This window comes from Rhinopithecus bieti, unplaced genomic scaffold (genome assembly GCF_001698545.2).
Source record: "Rhinopithecus bieti isolate Rb0 unplaced genomic scaffold, ASM169854v2 scaffold_19617, whole genome shotgun sequence".
In the NCBI taxonomy this organism is placed as follows: Eukaryota; Metazoa; Chordata; class Mammalia; order Primates; family Cercopithecidae; genus Rhinopithecus; species Rhinopithecus bieti.
Window position 1 is genome coordinate 1,420,857 of NW_016809622.1, and position 17,400 is coordinate 1,438,256.

Genomic DNA, 17,400 nt, shown 5'->3' on the forward strand with positions numbered 1-17,400 from the left:
ATTCTAACAGATTATGATATTGATTTGAGTAATAACTCTCCCACATGGTATGGCTAGACTTGCATCAATTAAATGCTCTCTCTACTGCAATGTCATGAATTAATTTTGTTTGTACAGTGAGCAGGAAGAACTCATCAGGCAGTTACAAATTTGGGGGCTTATCCAGGATCCACCCTTGCAAATATCTGCCCATGGTTCATAAGCCTCCTACCAGTACAACAGACCTAGAGGTGAGCTCTGGCAACGGCTTATTTCTTCTGAGGGTCTTCTCTGGCAATGTACCTGCTGGTGAGGCACTGTCAACCCACAGGGCAGAGATCTAATCACACTGAAGAAATAGCCTAGAACCTGTCTGAAATGCCTCTTATTAAAAAATATGTTTGCCTTCATCATATACAAAGGATTAGCCCATCTGCAATGCCACCTCCTGATATGGGAAACAGCTATTCAGCTGAATTCATCTAGTCTCAGGACTAGGAACTAAAAAGATATGGGATGGTATATTTAAATTTGCTCTTTCCTGTTTATGTGAATCTGTATGTCTAACAATCTACTCATTATCCTATAGTCTGTGGTTCACTTAAGTGCCATGCTAAAACTGTGGATGAGAATATTAACGTCTTTGTCATATAAAGCTTGGAACCCCAATCAGGCACCTATGAGTACATGCAAAGCAGTTCCACTCCTCTTACCCTAGGGGCAACCCATACCCCAACTATGCCACCTGTCAGTAGGAAGAAGTTGGAGCAGTTCTCACCCTTTTCCCATCTCATAGCTTACACCTCAGGATTGAGGCATGCTGAAACTCAAAGGATGAAAGTGAAACAGCCTTTGCAAAAAGTATTGCAGTGAGAAAATTATGGCAGTCGGGGAGGCATGATCTAGCCTACAACCCTCTAGCCTCTAACCTTCAAGTTCCCTTAATTATTTCTAGGCTTAGGCTAGGCTAGCTGTGGGAGACATTTAGTTTATAGTTTAAGTAAAAATAGCCCTTCCCCAAAACTCAACTGTCTTTGTAAAGCTAGTGAGAGAATACCAGGCTAGGAGGATAGAAGAGTCTGAATTTTGCTAAGGTGTAGACAAAAACAGCCATTATTCCCGAGGTCACAAGATATGTAACTTCCCCAATACTCCTGCAGATAACATCATTATTGTAGAACCTAACAGTGGCCTTGTAAGGGATCTTTACAGGTTTTTTGCATTTCTGAAACCGTGATGGTTCCACCTGGAACCACCAGCTGCTCCCAGAAGTGATTCACCATGCACGAGGATCATTTCCCACATCCCTATGATTGCACCTTCCAAACAATTAGCAGCAAGCACCCATTGCCTAGCCACCCCTAACTCTTCCCCCAAACAACTTTTGAAAAACCCCTAACCTATGAGCCTTCAATAAGATTGATTTAAGTAGTAAGTCTTAATAATCTTCAGTGTGGTGTGACTGCCCTTGCATCAATTAAACTCTTTCTCTACTGAAATTCAGTGAATTGATTTTGTCTGTGCAACAGGCAGAAAGAACCTGTCCAGGGTTACAGTTAACTGGCCCACAATATTTTCAGCTGTCTCCGGGAAATATTTATTCAATTGTTCCTTATATAAAAAGGGAACCAATTACCTACTCAGTCATTAGGCATTAGATGTGTTTTGTTGGCAAGATACAAAATGTGGAGCTCTTCTTAGGGAATGAGAAAAAGAGGAGCATTGAAAATCCAAGTGCTGTGATTTCTCGTCACATTAAATAACAGCAAGACCCTCTAATGAAATGATGAGCATCCTCACATGGCCTTGTAAAGTGTCAGCACTGGCTTCCTCGGGCCTCTGCAGGGTAAACATACTCTTCCCTTACAGATTCGCAGTCTTTGTGGCTCATAGACACTAATCCCAGAGCCACAGTCTGTCCCCAGGTGATGACAATGGAAAGAAGGCCAACTACCACAACTACTGCAACTACATCATAGAACAGATCTTCACAGGTGGCCTGCAGTTGGATGTCACCTGCCAAGTCTGCCATGGAGTCTCCACCGCCATAGACCCCTTGTGGGACATCAGCTTAGATGTGCCTGGCTCTTCCACCCTCTTGGGGCCCATGAGGTGAGGGAGTGAGGGCAGCATGGCGAATGGCAAGAGTCACATTTTGGGCTTGCAAAAGTGAGAAGTCCACCAGCGCTCACGTGGCAAGGAAGTATCTTCCTCACAGGAAGGCTGTTGTTGATCAGGACGAAAGCAGCGCTTTTCTTTCACATGCCCAGGATAGAGCCTTGAGAAAAGATGTGGCATTAGCCTGCAGTTGGCTGCAGATGCTCTTGCTAGTTTATGGTGTTTTTTTTTTTCTTTTTGCCAGATGACTAGATATTGGTGTTCACTAGCTTTGCATTGTGTAGGGTATCTGTAACACCAGCTACTATTCCAACATCACCCCTGTAAATGATCTGACAGCCAAAGGGCAAAACTGGAAGCTCCCTTACCTTTTGTGGTTAATAACCAAAACCTCAGTGTGAGCTAAGAGCTGAGTGCTCTCCCCATGGTCCACGGCGTTTTTTTGCAAGTGATTAAAATATAGTTGTGGTGTTCCATACTTATGATCATTTCTGAAATTATCCACTTACTGCTTCAGTTTAGATAAGTAATAAGATTTAAGATGTGATTATTATAAAATGTATTTAAATAACTGTAGCATACAGCTTACAATTGTGGTGAGGGCAGAAAACCTTTCTAAACTTTATGTTAATTGAGTCTAGTGTTTTACAATCTTTATTTTCTTTTGCATGCATTAATTAAAGTTTACTGAAGAAGAAAAAAACTCTAATAGAAATTACAATAGAATTCTTTCAGTCTACTCCTATACTTTGCATTAAATTATATGCAAGAATAAGAAAATCTTCAGTTGAACAATTAGAATTTATTTTATATATTAATTGTGGAAAATACTAAAGGCAATATTTGGATTTAATTGTTTATAACGGTCATCTTGCAAAAGCTATGAGAAATAGGAAGGTTCACTCACAGGTACCTAAAATAAAATGACAGGCTACTTTTGAATATAAGCATCATGATGCACACTATATGAAAATTTGGTTTTTTACTCATAATAATGTTTCAGTTATTATTGACCCTTAACTCGTAGGTTGTATCTAGACCAAAAACTATAAATTAACAAAAAATATCTGCTGAGAAGTCATATCTTTGCACTTCCCTCAGTATGGTGACTCCTGAAATGGGTATATCCCTCATACATAACATATGTGTAAAAATATATATATTTCAACCAAATGTTCTCAATAAGGTCTTTCTACCCATCATTCTCCTGTGCTCAAAATACATACCAAAACCCCAACAATTTTTAAGTATTTCAAGATATTGGCTCCTGAAGGGCATGAAGATTGTAAGTCAAAATGAGGCCCATACCCACTAGTGTGGATCTGTCTTTTTGCAACTGAACTGTCACTTAAGAGACCAAAGAGAACAGCTTTGGATTGATGTATAGACTCCTGCAAGAATTACTCTTCCAGAAGTGAAATACTTGATGTTGCCCTGCTGGCAAGATGTTTTTCCTGTTCTAAATCCTTCTAAGTAAATCTGATACAAAATGTCTGGTGACTATGAATATTCTGTCAAATTTAAGAAGACTATGTGATGGACATTGCAAAAGTCAATCTCAAAATTTTTAAATTATTTTTCAGACACAAAATAACTATAACTTGTCTTAAGTGCATAGCAATTAAAATCATATTTTTTCTCATAAAACATAAGAAAGCAACTTCTTTTTAAAATATTCGATGTTTTCAAAACACTGTTTCCATTTTTCCAAAATTCAGGCTTTAGAGTAAACATTGATGCAAATATGAACACCCTTTGTTGAGCTTCAACAATAATATTACACTCAAGCCCTTAATAGGAGAGAACAACTCCATCCTGATCAGAAACTAGGTATCACTGAAGAATTCTACTACATATGGCTTTTATTTATTGATTGATTTTTTTGAGACACAGTTTCAAGCCCACAGTTTTTGCTCTGTCACCCAGGCTGGAGTACAGTCGCATGATCTCAGCTCACTGCAACCTCCACCTCCCGGGTTCAAGGAATTCTCCCGCCTCAGCCTCCCAAGCAGCTGGGACTACATGCACACACCACCACACCCGGCTAATATTTTGTATTTCAGTAGAGATGGGGTTTCACCCTGTTGGCCAGGCTGGTCTTGAACTCCTGACCTCAGGTGATCCAACCACCTCAGCCTCCCAAACAGCTGGGATTACAGGCATGAGCCACCGCGCCCCACCCCGTATGGCCTTTAAATGCTCAATAAAATATTATGAATAAGTAGAACTGAATACACCTGATAATCTATGAAGCTTTATGGAAAGTTGTGTTTCTATACGTTTGCTGATATTTTCAATTCCTAAACATAATCTAAGATGCTAAAAAGTTCATCAGCATCTAACTTTTTATACTGATGACCTAGAAAAATTACTCACTTATACGGACCATTTCTGTCAGTTTTGATAAATTTTGTAAATTTAATGTTAAAGTATGAATGCTGTTTTTCAGTTTAAATGCAAAGTAGCCTCACTTAAAATCTAAACTGTGTAAACACATGATCATCAACAATTCTGCATCACTTGCCTTAATGAAACGGCTGAAACAAGGTGAGACCTTGTTATGATGAACAGTGTAATATCATCACAGTCTATCAGTGAATGTTCTCTAAAAGGGACTCATCAAATGCTAAAAGAAATCTTTTTGTATTCTAAAGAATAATCTATCAAGTAAACAATTTTCTTGATATCTTCATCAGCTTTTACCTTTAATTTACTAAGGATATCTTGCTAGAAATATTAAATGAAAATGATTAATAGCACTAATTATCCTTTCTTTCCAATAAAATTATATTTTAAATTACTTTCATTATTGACATTCATACTACAATGTCACTTGTAATTTTTTAATAAAATCACTTGTCATTATTTCATAGAACTTCTAGACAATTTCTTGACTAACATCCTCTTTTAAAATTGTGTTAAATTAAATCACTTACTGCAAACAGCCCACTCTTACTGCTACAGGAATGTGGGGAAGTTGGGTGGCCCACTTCAGTGTCACATCTTGATAAATATGCAACATGTTATTATGGTTTGCAATCAAAGTATTTATTGTTCCTTCAGAAACTGTAAGTTGAAGATACAGAAAAGAGACACTAAGAAAACAGTCATTTGAAACAGTATATCTCTTTTAGGAAATTGATAACACAAACTAATTCTAACACCTTGATTTTAATACATAAAGATTTTATGTAATAAAACATTATTTTGTAAGTTTAATCTACCGGTATAAAAAAGAAAGGAATCATTTTACAGTCTTGGAAGCTATAACTAGATAATCGCCAACATTTTTGCATTTCATCTAGAAAGCATGAGTTTCATTAATATGTAACACATTTAAGCTAATGATTTACTAGGCATTCACTACAGATAATTCATTCTATTAGACATTACTATTGTGCTTATAAAAGAGTCTGATGTTCTCTTGAAAGCATCTTGAACAGACACATAATGGAAAGTATTAACGTATGCTGGAGGCCAATTTTACAAGTCATTTTGTACAAAGTAAAATGACTGACGAAACCAAATGTATGCTTTATATCAAACTTCTATTCAAACTTTTAAAGTTAAAATATCCATTACATATTCAGTATTAAACTGTTTCCATATATGTTTAAAATATGTGTATGAGTGTGGCTTTTTTCCGGTGTATATCACATAGCCTTGACATACGGAATAGATAAAAGAAAATCTTTCTACACACCTGAGCAATATGGCAGAAAACAACTTGGGCTCCAGTCAAGCTTCTTCATGAACCGAATTTGTCCATTATCCTTAAGGCAAAAAAAGTTTCTCTCACCAAGAACAAAAACAGAGGATGCCGACTGATTGAAAGAGACAATACATATATCAAGGGCTTGCTCTCCAATATTTAGAGTCCAATCCACCTACAAAGCAAAACTCAAGATCAATTTAGTTGCTAACCTCAGAAAATTTCAGTTATTTTCATATCAACACAAATTAAGAAATTGCTTTACAACAAAGCAGAAATATAAAGATGGGCTAATCTCTTTCGTTTCTTTATTCTTTTTTTTTTTTTTTTTCGCTATGACCATTTTTCTGGTATTTTACAAGAGTCTAATCAAAGTTTTGTTCCATGTCTTACCACAGAACAAAAAAATGGTATTAGCTATTCTGCAGTTCAAAATCACTAAAAAACTTACCTGCTTCCCTAAAAAACTTCCATGAAAATGATATTGTGCTTAATTTGCAAATCAAATTTAATAATCCATAAAAATTGTCATTATGATTGTACATGTGTTTTTATAGGACAACTAAAAATATATCAATATGCATATACAGAGTAGTCACCAAGCCACTAGAGAGTATAGCAGAATATTCTATACATAAGAGCTATGCCAGGATATCTCTATTGCTGGGATATGGTTAATGTTCAATAAATGCTTCTTAAAGTAATGAAAGAATGAATGTAAAATGAGTGCTTTTCAGGATTCATCTCCCATACAATATTTCTAAGTCAGGAAAATGCAAAAGAGCAAAGACATACCATTTTGAAAATATTGGCAGACAGGCATATAGTTTCAGTTTTCTAACTTTTACTTTAGGTTCAGGGATACATAGGAAGGTTTGTTACATAGGTAAATTCATTTCACAGAGGCTTGGTGTATAGATTGTTTTATTACTCAGGTACTGTAGTATGTGATAGTTATTTTTTCTGATCCTCTTCCTCCTCCAGCCTTTCACCCTCAGTGAAAGTAAGAACATGTGATACTGAAGTGAGAACATGTGATATTTGGTTTTCTGTTCCTGCATTAGTTTGCTAAAGATAAAGGCCTCCAGTTCCATCCATGTTTCTGCAAATGACATAATCTCATTCTTTTTTATGGCTGCATAGTATTCCATGGTGTATATGTACTACATTTTCTTTATCTAGTCTACTGTTGATGGGTATTTTGATAATTTTGAATTTGCTGAGGATTGTTTTATATCCGATTGTGTAGTTGATTTTAGAGTATGTGCCATGTGGTGATGAGAAGAATGAATATTCTGTTGTTTTGGGATGGAGAGTTTTATAGATGTCTATTAGGTCCATTTGGTCAAGTATTACGTTTAGACCTTGAATCTCTTTGTTAATTTTCTACCTCAATGATCTGTCTCATAGGGTCAGTGGGGTGTTGAAGTCTCCCACTATTATTGTGTGGCAGTCTAAATCTCTTAGTAGGTCTCTAAGAAATTGCTTTATGAATATGGATGCTTCTGTGTTGGGTGTATATATATTTAGGATAGTTAGACCTTCATGTAGAATTGAACCCTTTACTATTATGTAATGCCCTTATTTGTCTTTTTTTTATCTTTGTTGGTTTAAAGTCTGTTTTGCCTGAAATTAGGATTGCAACTCCTGCTTTTTTCCATTTGCTTCAGAGAGTTTTCTTCATCTCTTTATTTTAAGCCTACATGTGTACAGCATGGGAGATGGGTCTCTTGAAGGCAGCATACCATTGTGTCTTGCTTTTTGATCCAGCTTGCCACTCTGTGTCTTTTAAATGGGGCATTTAGCCTGTTTACATTCAAGGTTAGTATTGATACGTGTGGATTTGATGCTGTCATTGTGCTGTTACCTGGTTATTATGCAGACTTGTTTATGTGGCTGCTTTATAGTGTGATTAGTTCATGTACTTAAGTGTTTTTTGTATTGGTTAGTAATGGTCTTTCTTTTCGATATTTAGTGCTTCTTTCAGGAGCTCTAGTAAGGCAGGTCTGGTGGTAACAATTTCCCTTCTCCTTTGCTTGTCTGAAAAGATTCTTGTTTTTCCTTCACATATGAAGCTTGGTTTGGCTGGATATGACATTCTTGGTTGAATACTTTTCTTCATAATGTTGAATACAGGCCTCGAATCTCTTCTGGCTTGTAAGGTTTCTGCTGAAAGGTCCACTATTAGCCTGATGGAGCTCCCTTTGGTGGTAACCTGACCTTTCTCTCTAGATGCCTGTAACATTTTTTCTTTCATTTTGACCTTACAGAATCAGATGATTATGTGTCTTGGGGATGAACTTTTTGTATAGTATCTTGCAGGGGTTCTCTGCATTTCCTGAATTTGAATATCAGTCTCTCTAGTGAGGCTGGGGAATTTTTCATGAATGATATCCTGAAAGAGGTTTTCCAACTTGCTTGCTTTCTCCTCATCTCTTTCAGGGATGCCAATGAGTCATAGAGTTGGTCTCTTTACATAATGCCAAATTTCTTGGAGGTTTTGTTCATTTCTTATCTTTTTTCTTTATTTTTTGTCTGACTGTCTTATTTCAGAAAGCCTGTCTTCAAGCTCTCAGATTCTTTCCACAGTGTGGTCTCTTCTGCCATTAATACTTGTGATTACATTATGCATTCTTGTAGTGTGTTTTATAGCTTTATCAGGTCCAGTTAAGTTCTTTTCTATACTGGCTATTTCGTCTGCCAGCTCTTGTGTCATTTTACTGTGATTCTTAGATTTCTTGGATTGGATTTTGACATTCTCCTGAATCTCAATGGTCTTCCTTTCCTATCCATATACTGAATTCTATTTCTGTCATTTTGGCCATCTCAGCCCAGTTAACAACCTTTGCTGTAGAATTAGTGTGATAATTTAGAGGAAGGAAAACACTGTGGCCTTTTGAGTTGCCAGAGCTCTTGCACTGGTTCTTTTTTATCTGTGTGCATGAGTATTCCTTTTTGTGAGATGTAAATTGAGTACAGTCAGTAGACTTCTTTTCTGGATGTTTTCAGAGGGCTGAAGCTTTCTGCAAGGTTTTTATTTATAGCTAAATTCTTGCCTTTGGTTTCAAAGTGGGGTATGTTAGCAAGTATATTGGTCAGTAGGTAGGCTCTTTCTCACTTATGTGGCTCCTCTCTATTTTTTTTTTTTTTTTTTTTTTTTTTTTCTTTTGAGACAGAGTCATGCTCTGTTGCCAGGCTGGAGTGCAGTGGTGTGATCTCGGCTCACTGCAACCTCCGAGTCCTGGGTTCAAGCGATTCTCCTGCTTCAGACTCCCAAGTAGCTGGGACTACAGGCACACACCAACATGCCCAGCTAACTTTTGTATTTTTAGTAGAGATGGGGTTTCACCATGTTGGCCAGGATGGTCTCAGTCTCCTGACCTCGTGATCCATCTGCCTCAGCCTCCCAAAGTGCTGGTCTCGATCTCCTGACCACGTGAGCCACCGCACCTGGCCTTTTTTTTTCCAATTGGAGTCTCACTCTGTTGCCCAGGCTGGAATGTGGTGGCACAATCTCGGCTCACTGCAGCAGCTGCCATCATGCTCCCTATCAATGCTCTGAAAGTGTGGGCTCTTCTCCCACTTCTGTGCTGGCTGCAGATCACAGCTTGGCACTCCCAGGCTGCACTCTGCCTCTCCGGGGAGATCTCAGGCTTTATATTCCCTCCCTAGCTTAGAGGCAGCAGAGGAATGGACCTTAGCAGTGGCTGGAACCAAGGGTCTTGTCTCCTGGTGCTTCACCCGAGAGAGATGCAGAGCTGCAATCAATCCATTAATCGGCCCAAAAAGGGAGGGCTTCACTGTGGGCCCAAGCCGGGGTCCCTGACAGGCATGTATTGTATATGAAAGTAACAGTGAATGGTTTCACAAAGAAAAATCTGCACAAAGAGGAAATAGGGGCTGCTGTGAAAGTTAGGGTATAATCAACAAACAATGGATCCAAGAAAAGATCATGAAAAGTTACACTAAAGACAAGATGAAATTTTGGCCATCAAGACATGATCTTAGGTATTCATCTACTTTAGATACTAAAATATTTGAAGAAGGTATAAAATCCAAATGGGGCTGGCCAGAAAGGCAGATATTGCCAGTATATATACAAGAACAATCTGTAGAAGGGAGACAGCCTAATGAACATAGGTAGGTGCATCAGACTATCTGAAGCTCAACTAGAATTTAACACTAAGAAATTATTTGATTACTATTTGGCTCAAGTATTGCTTACCTATATAAAATGATTCCACTGGACAAGACATGAATATCAGTCCCATGACAGTTATATTTCTCATTATATTGTAACAGGCTAGCATTCGGCTTTGTACATCAGTGTCTGTAACTCAGGCTGATGTGGGCCTCACTCTGAGAGGTGATTTATTCAAAGTGAACAGGCAAATCATGTTTCTGAGGCCACAGTCTGAGATCCAGCCAATAAATACTTCCAATTTACCAGGTACTGAATGCCACTCTCTGTGACCTCCGCTTAGGGAAATACACTACATTCTGAATTAATGAGTCTCATAAAACACAGAAATTTGCTAAGAACAATGATAAAAAAAAATTCTTCCAGTTCCAGCCAAGATGGAGTAATAGGGAAATGATTTAGCATCCCACCTAAAACAACCACAAAATGGACAAAATAAATGTAACAACAGTTTGCAAGGCACTGGACACCAGACAACAAAGCACAGCAATCCTTTAAAGACAGAAAACAAATGAGGTGAGTGGCATGATTGTTCCAGCCTTAAGAGAGCTTCTAGGCCATAGCGCAGGGAAGAAGAACCTAGGCAGAGCCCAGCAGACTCTGTGAATTGTGGAGATGGATACTCAGAGTCTGGAGAAACCACAGCAGTTGGAGTTAACAAGACAGCACACCAAATAGCTGCATACGGACAGAACTGTGGAGATCTGCAGAGAGTGCCCTCGAATACTCAGCTGAGTACTTACTGGCATATTCTTGTAAGGAAACTACACAAGGCCAGGGAAAGAACCACCCAAAAGATTAGAGACAACAGTGCCCAGCATTCACACAGGGTAAAAGATATTTCCTGTGCCTACCAGCCAGGCTGCAAAACCTCATAATTCTGAGGGAACTGGGTACAGTACTAAGAAGGATCTTGCCTGAGGAGTAAAGAATAAGTAGCCCTAAAATGAGCATTGCCCTGGTTCCACTTAACAAGCCTTGAGAACAAGCCCCCCCAAAATCAAACTGTTTCCAAGTAACTTAACTGTGTCCCAGTGATAACCTTAAGAACAGTATACACATAAAAAATGAAAAATGCATCACCAGCAAACCCACACTAAAAGAAATGTGAAAGGAATTCCTTTAGTTTGAAGGAAAATGAAACCAGATGGAAAGATGGAATTACACAAATTAAAAAGAACAACAGAAATTATACCTACGTGGGTAAATACATATTTTTCTTGTAATTTAAATCTCATTAAAATATAATCGATTATTTATGTAAAAATAATTACAATGTAATATGGGGTTCATAGCCTATGTTAAAATAAAATATAGGACATTAGCACAAAGGCTGGAAGGTAAGAAACATAAGCATAGTCCTTATATTATATATAAGGTAATATATCACCTGAAAATAGAGTGAGTTAAGCCAAAGATAAAAAATGGAAACCCTAAAGCAAACATTAAAATAACAAAACAAAGAGTTACAGCTAATAAACCAAAACAGATAAAATAGAATAAAAAAAAAAACTGGATAAAGCCAAAGAAAAGCAGAAAAAGAGGAAAAGGAAACAAAAAAACTAGACAGGCATATAGATAAATAAAACAAAATTAAATGGCAGAGTATATATCATACTGATTTTAAAAAGCAAATCCCAACCAACTACATACTGCTTATAAATTATGCACTAGAAGCACACAGGCAGAAACAGGTTCAAAGTGAAAAGATAGGAAAAGGTATCAGAATAACACTGATCAAAAGAAAACTGGGTATTTTACCAACAGATTAAGTAGGTCTCAGAAAAAAGAAGATTATCAAACAAAAGGATAAAGGTCATTTCATAATGTAAAGGGGATGGGTTCATCATGAAACGGAACAGTCTTAAATGTTTACGTACCTAATAACAGAATTCCAAAATATCTGAAGCAAAAAATACATAAATAAATATAGACATATGCCGGGCACAGTGGCTCATGCCTGTAACCCCAGCACTTCGGGAGGCTGAGGCGGGCGGATCACAAGGTCAGGAGATCGAGACCAGCCTGGCCAACATGGTGAAACCCCATCTCTCCTAAAAATACAAAAAATTAGCTGGACATAGTGGTATACGCCTATAGTCCCAGCTACTCAAGAGGCTGAGGCAGGAGAATCACTTGAACCCGGGAGGTGGAGGTTTCAGTGAACCGAGATCACACCACTACAGTCCAGCCTGGGCGACAGAGCGAGGCTCCGTATCATAGATAGATAGATAGATAGATAGATAGATAGATAGATAGATAGATAGATAGATAAAGATAGATATATTTCCAAGGAGATACAGAAAAATCCACAATTACAGTCAGAGATTTCAATACCCCCCTCTCAATAACTAATAATAACTAGTAAAAAAATGAATAAGGATACAGAAGAGTTGAACAACACTATCATCCAACATAATCTAATTGACATGTATGAAACACTCTAACAACAGCAAAAAATACACATTCTTTTCAGGTGCACACTGAACATTTAACAAGATAGATCATATTCTATGCCATAAGACAAATCTCAATGAATCTAAGAGAATTCAAGTATACAAATTATTTTTCTGAACACAAAAAAAGACTTAAATAGAAATCAATAAAAAGGTAGCTGTGAGTAACAAAGGAAGCTATTAAATGTCTTCCCACAACTATCTTATTAAAAGCATTCCATTGGATAAGTTCTGTTTCTTCTGCAATAGACTTAATACTGCTCCCATGGTATCACAGTCCTGCAAAGTGACTATCATGTAACAAAATGAAGTTTACTGTTATTTCTCACTCTATTCACCAATCGAATGGAAAAACCACTCAACTGCAATTGCCTTCAGAATACATCCTCAGTGTGAGGCATGGAGTAATCAATAAAAACTGCAAATGATAAGGAAAGGCTATTCCAGACAGAAGAAAAACCATATGCCTAGAATGAAGAAGAGCCATGGAATATTTGGAACAATGAGAGGCCCTATAAGGCTGAAGTGCAGACTACAAGAAACAAATGGAAGAACACCACTATTGAGGAGGTCAAAGGACAATTTAATCACCATTATCATATAAGTTCATCCAGACATTTTGCTATGTGCTTTATATATTACACACAATCATATATTTATATATAAGATATATAATTTATCTAATAACAACAATTATCTGATAACAACAAATTTTGAGACAGAGTCTTGCTCTGTCACCCAGGCTGGAGTACAGTGGCGCGATCTCAGCTTACTGCAACCTCTGCCCCCTGGGTTGTTCAAGCAATTCTCCTGCCTCAGCCTCCCAAGTAGCTAGAACTACAGGCATGCGCTACCATGCCCAGGTAGTTTTGTATTTTAGTGGAGACAGGGTTTCTTCATTTTGGCCAAGCTGCTCTCGAACTCCTGACCTCAGGTGATCCACCTGCCTCAGCCTGCCAAAGTGCTGGGAATTACAGGCATGAGCCACCATGCACAGCCTAATAATAACATTTTAAAATAGATATTATCATCATTTGGCAAATGAGGAAACTGAGATTTAGTAAGGCTAACAAACTTGCTGTAACTTGCTCAAAAAAAAAGTAAAGCTCTCAAGACCTGTTCGACTTCAATCTGTGCTTTAACCATTATTACTATGGTGCTTCTAAATTCTGTGCAAAATTATATCATATTTTTATTCATTGTGCTCTTTTACTTTTTACCACCAATGAAAAAAATATATATCTTCATCTGATTCTTGATTCTTTCCAAGTTACCTTCTGTTCTACCACCGTCTGAACTTCTGTACCCGAATACAGAAAATTCTGCGTAATCTTCTCCAATATTATTATGTCAGTATTCTAAATTCTATATTATTTCTCCATTCAGCTTCCTTCATGTGTATCCTCAGATTTACTTCACTGTTTCCACCATAATTTTAGTTCCTTCTATTTTTTGCCTTGCTGTCTATGGAAGTTCTCAAGATAAGGAAGAGTTCATAATCACCATCTATTCCCCAATTTACATTAAATGGAGAATTCATCATTTACAATTTTTCTTCAAACTACTTTTCAATTTATCAAACTTCACCTTTGTCTGTGAGCTAACTACCTTTGTGAGCTGTGAACTGTTATCTTTTACTTATATATTTGGTCGCGTGCCTATTAGTTACAAAATATTTAAAGAATTAATGGCCAAAACGTTTCTAAATTTTATGCAAACTAAACATTCACAGACACAAGAAGCTTAACAAATCTTAAGCTCAAAAAAAGAGAAAGAAAAGTACACATTATAATCCCTTTGCTCCAAACAAGTGATAAGAGAAAATCTGGAAAGCAGCTAGAGAAAAAAGACACTACAAACAGTAGAATATAATCTACAAAATTTTGCCTATTAAGGAGATTTTTAAAATGTTTCCATTTTTATTTGTTAAACGTGACTCCATCTGGATATCCATGGTTCTAGTGGTACAACTCTACAATCTGTTATACTACGACCATGACCAGGCGTGTGTTTCCACTGCTCAACAACAACCAACTCAATTCTTAGGTCATTAATACAATCATAACATAAGAAAGGGAATGGCTGACATTTTTTTTACATTTTCTTCCCATGAATTCTTATTCTTAACAAACATATGTGATTAAATATGACATTACTGAAATTTTTATATATTAAAAAAAGGCCTTACAACTAGTCTTTTCCAGAACCAAGTTTTGCTGTTCAGTCTCCTGCCTTTTATCTGCATCTGTTGCAAAAGCAAGTACTTGGTACCTGTATGAAAGAAATTAAAAAATTGTAAATGAGTTTATAATTAAAAGTTATAAATTATTTTAAACTATAAAAGTATACAACAATCTATAAACATTATAAAACACTTTTTCCCTGTTTTTAAAAACTATAAAATTTGAGATTGAATTCTTATTGAGTGATATTGTGACACAAGACTGTGCTGCATGTCATGATAAAGAAATTATAACCATATGTCCATTATTCAGTATTGGGAAAACAGCTCTACCAACTATCAAAGCACTTTCATTAGAATTTTATGTGACAAATAACAATACTCAAGAAAGATCTAACACCAAATAGACAGAAAAAATGTAAATACGCAAAGCAGTCAGATGGAGTAGAAATTATCAATACATAATCTATGGAACCAAAAAGAACTGAGTTTAACCCCAGTTTAACCACTTACTAGGTAAGTACATTTTTGGCAAATAATCACTCTGTGTCTGGCTTCCCCATCCATAAAACAGAAATAATAATAGAGTCTCTAACACAATCATTGTTAAAAGGATTAAAAAATAAATTATAAAGTGTCTAGTATTTGATATATAGCAGGTATACAATTATTGATTGATGGGTTGACAAAGAGACAGATTTATATAGAGATAGAGATCAATCACATAGTAGTTTGTAGCTGGTAGGTAGCGAGTTCTCAGTAACGGACATTGTAATCTATAAGTATTTTACAGCTTCTATTTCAATAGTGACATTTAGCTCAAATTATTCTTAAAAACAATTTATAAATATTATTCATTCTAGAAATGCTTTATGTATCTAATAAAGTTGAAATTTCTATATTTCTCATTAATTAATGACATATTTTTAGAATAATAATCTTACTCTACATAAAGCAACTACAGTCTCAAATATGCCTTTCCTTCCGATTGAATCAAAACTCATATTTTCTAAGAGACAGATATCTGAGAGTATAAAAATCAGGGACTTGAATGAAGGCAATGCAGCATATCTAAACGAGCACTGAAATGTACAATGGTCTTCAAATGTCATATACGAACTCTGAAAACATCCTATCTCAATCAAGAATAATTCACTTATAAAAAACTGTAACTTCAGTTGAATGCAGAATGATTATGGTTTAAGATTTTGCAAGACAGAAGCTGATGACGAACTTGACAATAGCCTATAAAAAACAGATCTTGATTATTTCCTGATTCCAGCGCCCAAGATGGCCAAATAGGAACAGCTCCAGCCTCCAGCTCCCAGCGTGAGTGACACAGCAGATGGGTGATTTCTGCATTTTCAACTGAGGTTCCAGGTTCATCTCACTGGGGAGTGCCGGACAATCAGTGCTGGTCAGCTGGTGCAGCCCAACCAGCGAGAGCTGAAGCAGGGCGAGGCATCACCTCACCTGGGAAGCCAAAGGGGAAGGGAATCCCTTTTCCTAGCCAAGGGAAACTGAGACACACAACACCTGGAAAATCGGGTAACTCCCACCCTAATACTGCGCTTTACCAAGGGTCTTAGTAAACGGCACACCAGCAGATTATATCCCACACCTAGCCTGGAGGGTCCCACGCCCACGGAGCCTCCCTCATTGCTAGCACAGCAGTCTGAGATCCAACTGCAAGGTGGCAGCGAGGCTGGGGAAGTGGCGCCCGCCATTGCTGAGGCTTAAGTGGGTAAACAAAGCCACCAGAAAGCTCGAATTGGGTGGAGCCCACCACAGTTCAAGGAGGCCGGCCTGCCTCTATAGACTCCTCCTCTGGGGACAGGGCATAGCTAAACAAAAAGCAGCAGAAACCTCGGGAGAGGTAAATGCCCCTGTCTGATAGCTTTGAAGAAAGCAGTGGATCTCCCAGCACAGAGGTTAAGATCTGAGAACAGACAGACTTCCTGCTCAAGTGGGTCCCTGACCCCTGAGTAGCCTAACTGGGAGACATCCCTCATTAGGTGCAGACTGACACCTCACACCTCACACGGCAGGGTACACCCTTGAGACGAAGCTTCCAGAGTAAGAATCAGACAGCAACACTCGCTGTGCAGCAATATTCAATCTTCTGCAGCCTCCACTGCTGATACCCTGGCAAACAGGGTCTGGAGTGAACCTCAAGCAAACTCCAACAGACCTACAGCTGAGGGTCCTGACTGCTGGAAGGAAAACTAACAAACAGAAAGGACACCCACACCAAAACCCCATCAGTACGTCACCAGCATCAAAGACCAAAGGCAGATAAAACCACAAAAATGGGGAAAAAGCAGTGCAGTAAGCTAGAAATTCAAAAAATCAGAGAGCATCTGCCCCTCCAAAGGAATGCAGCTCACTGCCAGCAACAGCACAAAGCTGGATGGAGAATGACTTTGACGAGTTGAGAGAAGAAGGCTTCAGTCGATCAAACTTCTCAGAGCTAAAGGAGGAACTACATAATCAGCGCAAAGAAACGAAAAACCTTGAAAAAATAATGTATGAATGGATGGCTAGAATAATCAATGCAGAGAAGAGCTTAAAAGAACTGATAGAGATGAAAACCATAACACGAGAACTACGTGACAAATGCACAAGCTTCAGTAACCGACTCGATCAACTGGAAGAAAGAGTATCAGCGATTGAAGATCAAATGAATGAAATGAAGTGAGAAGAGAAGTGTGGAGAAAAAAGAGTAAAAAGAAATGAACAAAGCCTCCAAGAA

General features: G+C 37.7%; 1 protein-coding gene across 4 annotated transcripts in view; it reads right to left on the bottom strand.

Moving 5' to 3' along the window:
• Nucleotides 1-17,400, bottom strand: part of BBS9 (Bardet-Biedl syndrome 9) — a 506,926-nt gene that overhangs the window by 337,461 nt on the left and 152,065 nt on the right. For all 4 annotated transcript variants that reach the window (XM_017889840.1, XM_017889842.1, XM_017889841.1 and 1 more), the window contains exons 7-9: nt 14,655-14,737; nt 5,801-5,984; nt 5,034-5,163 (exon numbers count right to left, since the gene is read on the bottom strand). In XM_017889840.1, coding sequence (XP_017745329.1) covers nt 5,034-5,163; nt 5,801-5,984; nt 14,655-14,737 — 397 coding nt within the window. The remainder of the gene's footprint in view (nt 1-5,033; nt 5,164-5,800; nt 5,985-14,654; nt 14,738-17,400) is intronic.